A 4,778-nucleotide genomic window follows, 5' to 3' on the forward strand; every position below is an offset into this window, starting at 1 on the left:
TCCAAAATGAATTCAAAATTTTGGCCTTCCAATTGCTATATTTACACATCTACTTTGAGTTGTTTTTATTTGAAGTTGGAATCTAATTATTTACAGTATTGTTCGAATTAATTGAAACTGTCAAGAAAACAGGCTGAATTTGTGTATATTTGGTTTATTGTGATAATTTTACAGATGTGTATAGTTTAATACCTAATGTGGCCCCCATCTTCTTTTAATATTCCACAAACACGGTTTTGCTTGGATTCGATTAGTTTTTTTCAGTTTACTGCAATTTTTGGGTTCTGCAACCACACCTGAATGGGAGCAAGTCGTTAGTCGCCGGTCAAATAGGCGCGCACACTGTGGCGTCTAGATAGTTAGGTGCGGAGCACTGTGGCGCTCGTTCATTTAGGTGCTATTCCTAGTAAAGTCTGCAGATTGTATCAGCTTGGCAGGTATGGGCAATGCTTTTCACACAAAATGTTATATTGAACAGAAAAGTATGTTGTTTTGTTAATGCGCGTGCATTGACTTGTTGTTAGTGTTGGCTTCAGTGAGTGAAGCTGGTTTATCCGGCAATGCTTTTCACAAAAAATGTTATATTGAACAGAAAAATATGTCATTGGTTCCGTGAGTGAAGCTGCTTAAACCGGCAATGCTTTTTAAACAAAATGTTATATTGAACAGAAAAATAGAAAGTTTACTTTTATTTAAGTCAAATAATATCTACACTAAACATCAGTAAAAATATACCGTAGCCTATATTCAAGCAGGTGGTAGGCTTGAGTGAAGAGTAACTTAGTTTTCCGTCAAAACCCTGACTAGGTTTTGCCAAAGCTGAGCTGATACAATCTGCAGACTTTACTAGAAATAGCGCCTAAATGAACAGGCGCCATAGTGCTCCGCACCTAAATATCTTAACGCCACAGTGTGCGCCTATTTGACCGGCGCCTAAAAGACGTGGACCCACCTGAATGGTGGCCTCCATCAGCTTCCTTATGATGGTGCAGTCCTTCTTGCGTAATCGTGCCTTGATTATGCTCCTCAAATTTTTGATGGGATTTAAATCCAGAGAAATGCCAGCCAATCTAATATGATAATCTTGTTTTTCTTCAAAAAATTAGTGTGTTTTTTTAGAAGAATGGCATGGTGTGAGGTCCTGCTGAAAAATACCCCCATCTTCAGGAAAGGGTTTTCCCAAGTCTGGAATAACTTTTTTGTGATCACATCGATGTATCCTTCAGAATTCATTATTCCTTCCACCTAGGGATGGGCAATTCAGAATACCGAATCCAGAAGGATTCGGATCCTAAACTATCTGAATCCAAAATGGCAATAAAACCGGGTAATAAGATTCGGTTTTAAAGATATGCATAAGTCTTGTGCAAGCTGTCAGCTTGAGACAGTGAAGTGAGAAAAGTGTGGTTTAATCACTTTTTTCTTTGCACTGACACCATCCTCACTTTCAAAAACATTTTGCACTCGTTGTGCACGCACGCCGCATGCAACCCTACGTCACTCGCTTGCATGAGCAATCAAAGAAACTAAGCGCGCAACTTTCTTTATGCTTTGTACACATGCACAATCGTGCAATGCTTTTTTTCAATCCACGTGCGTATGCGACAGTTTGACTGGTGGCGTATCAACACTGAGCAGATGCCCCTGCTAAAGGAGCTGGCTCTGAAATATCTCAGCATACCTGCCACATCAGCATTTTCCGAGCGATGCTTTTCCAGTGTGGGCTTGACGGCAACTAAGCTGCGCTCTCGCTCAACGTTGCCAGATGGGGAAATAGAATACCAAATTAAAAAATTCTGGTGAAATTTATAAGTGTTTGGTAACGCCTGGAAGTTCATAGGATTTGGTATTCTGGATTCGATTTAGTATTCCGGAATAATTCTGGAATAGTGAATTATTCTGAATTGCCCATCCCTACTTCCACCGGAAACAGTGATCCAACGCCTCTGTGGCCAAAACTTTCCCAGAACATCTTTTTGGGGGGATATTTTACACATTGATTGAAATGGCAGGGCTTCAGCGTCTCTCCAACACTCCTTCTCACAAACCTCGCACCATGACATTCTTCTAGAAAAATCAATAATTTTTTTAAGAACAACAAGATTACCATATTAGATTGGCCTGGCAATTCTCCGGATTTTAATCCCATCGAAAATTTGTGGAGCATAATCAAGGCACGATTATGCAAGAAGGACTACACCACCATAAGGAAGCTGATGGAGGCCATCATTCAGGTGTGGTTTTGGGACCCAAAAATTGCAGAAAACTGCAAAAAACTAATCGAATCCATGCCAAACCGTGTTCGTAGAATATTGAAAGAAGATGGAGGCCACATTAGGTATTAAACTATACACATCTGTTAAATTATCACAATAAACCAAATATCCACAAATTCAGCCTGTTTTCTTGACAGTTTCAATTAATTCGAACAATACTGTAGTTTACAAGCTTTTGAGCTAAACTAATCATCCAATGTGTTATTACTGCAGGCAACAAAGAGCTGTTCCATCATATCAAAAGTGCTACTAAATCCAATTTAAACATCATGTTACTATATGTTAATAGCATTGCTGGAAATGTATTCAATGGCTTCATTTCACCAGCTGCACTGGTGAAGCTGAAAAAAATTCAACCGGCATTTCTGGAATGTTTTGATGAATTGCAGGTACACCACATACTACGATGAATCAGGAGCCCCTGACTTTCATCAAATAATTTCTTTTGTACATTAAAAGTGTTGTATTTGTTAAAACCCTCAATATTTACCTCAATAATATACAAGTATATCTTCAATATCTCCCACCTTCCAACCTTGCACTGGGCCAGCATGGAAGGCCATGGCCCAACACTCCCCAATGAAAATATGCCAATAAAGACATCACCTCCCGTTCCCGGTGGATCAACGGAAAGAGGTCCATCCTCAGTACCTGCAGTACGCAGGGATGCTGTGTGCAAAAATAACTACTGCGTACAAACAGGAATACCCGTTCCTGGTGGATCAACGGAAAGAGGTCCATCCTCAGTACCTGCAGTGAACAGGGGTGCTGTGTGCAAAGATGACTACTGTGCACAAACAAATCAATGTACCGGTACATCAAACAACAAAAAACTTTTCATCGCAACTTACAATGTTAGAACTTTGTCAGAAGAGGTTCATCTTACCAGCCTAATGGAAGAAATAAAAACTATCAAGTGGCATGTGATTGGTCTTTGTGAAATCAGAAGAAAAGGAGAAAAACTAATGAATATCAAGGATGGCCATCTGCTCTACCACAAAGGAAGAGAAAACGTTAAGCAGAGTGGTGTAGGATTTCTTATCCACAAAAATCTGGTCAATAATGTAAAAGAATTTCATGGCGAGTCGGACAGGGTAGCCAGTGTAACTATAAAAATTTCGAAACGATATGATCTCAGGATTATCCAAGTATATGCCCCAACAACCCTCAGCTCTCAGGAGGAGATTGAGGCTTTTTATGATGATTTGCAAAGAACTCTAGACTGTCAAAAAACTCAATTTAATGTAATCATGGGAGATTTTAACGCAAAAATTGGTAAAGGAAAAGAAAGTTGCTTTGGGAAATTTCCATACGGAACAAGAAATGAACGTGGAGAAAACTTAATCAATTTCTGTTTGAGCAACAACTTCAGCATCACAAACACCATGTTCCAAAAGAAACCGCACCAAAAGTGGACATGGAGAAGCCCAAATCATGAAACACATAATGAAATAGACTACATAATTACCAACAAACCTGAAATCTTCCAAAACGTTCAAACTCTTAACAAAGTAAATACTGGAAGCGATCATCGAATACTGAGGAGCATGGTCAAACTAGACATTCAGAAAGAAAGAAGAAAGTTATTTCGGTCAAAAAACAAACCACTACGAATAGATCCTTTTCACAAATTGTCATTCCAGTTGGATTTGAAAAATCAGTTTCAAGTCTTGGAAGACCAACCAATCAATTACACAGGAAATACAGTTGAAGATTTAAATAACAGTATCGTTATCAATCTTACAAAAACAGCTGAAAAGTATAGAGAAGTAAAGCTTAACAATGGTTCAAAACTGTCAACAGAAACTTTAAACCTTATGAAGAAACGTAGAGATCTCAAGCAACCAATATCAGCAAGGAACAAAATCGAAAAAGCAGAACTTGACAAACTCATCAGTAAAAAGCAAAGAAGAGACATAAGAAAATACAATTCTGATGTTCTTGAAGAAACAATCCGGAAAGGTCGAGGTTTTAAAGCTGCCAAAAGGAAGCTCAGCTTGGAAAAAATTCATATGACTGGAATAAAAGAACAAGATGGCTCTATTACAAAATGCAGAAACCGGATAATAGAAAGAACAAGAGAATTCTATCAAAATCTCTATGCTAGCAATCAGGGTCAAGGGCCGGTCGACAACTCCGGTGACAAATCTCAAATTTTAGCAACCACTCCAGAAGTAAATATCTCTGAAATAAAACATGCAATTGGTCAGATGAAACGAAATAAAGCGCCTGGTTAAGATAATATTACGCCTGACCTAATTAAAGATGCAGAAGAAACAATTTCATCACCTCTTGCCCATCTGTTTACGGAATGCATTAAAACAAGACAAACTCCTTCCAACTGGAAGAATGCTATCATCATACTTCTTCATAAGAAGGGAGACCAAAAAGACTTGGTCAACTATCGTCCGATTAGTCTTCTTTCAACAATTTACAAACTTTTTACCCGAGTAATTACCAACAGAATTGCTAAAGATTTGGACTACCACCAACCGAGAACAA

General features: G+C 38.6%; 1 protein-coding gene across 1 annotated transcript; it reads left to right on the forward strand.

Moving 5' to 3' along the window:
* The first annotated feature begins 2,827 nt into the window (after nucleotides 1–2,827).
* Nucleotides 2,828–4,513, forward strand: LOC145764784 (uncharacterized). Its single transcript, XM_082576463.1, has one exon. It carries the CDS (start codon nucleotides 2,828–2,830, stop codon nucleotides 4,511–4,513), a length of 1,686 nt encoding a protein of 561 aa, XP_082432589.1.
* The last annotated feature ends 265 nt before the right edge of the window (nucleotides 4,514–4,778 follow it).

The sequence above is a fragment of the Aplidium turbinatum genome, chromosome 1, assembly GCF_918807975.1.
Source record: "Aplidium turbinatum chromosome 1, kaAplTurb1.1, whole genome shotgun sequence".
Classification (NCBI taxonomy): Eukaryota; Metazoa; Chordata; class Ascidiacea; order Aplousobranchia; family Polyclinidae; genus Aplidium; species Aplidium turbinatum.

Excerpts from the sequence above, each read along its gene's own strand:
- LOC145764784 (XM_082576463.1), top strand. The coding sequence starts at position 2,828 with ATGGAAGGCCATGGCCCAACACTCCCCAATGAAAATATGCCAATAAAG.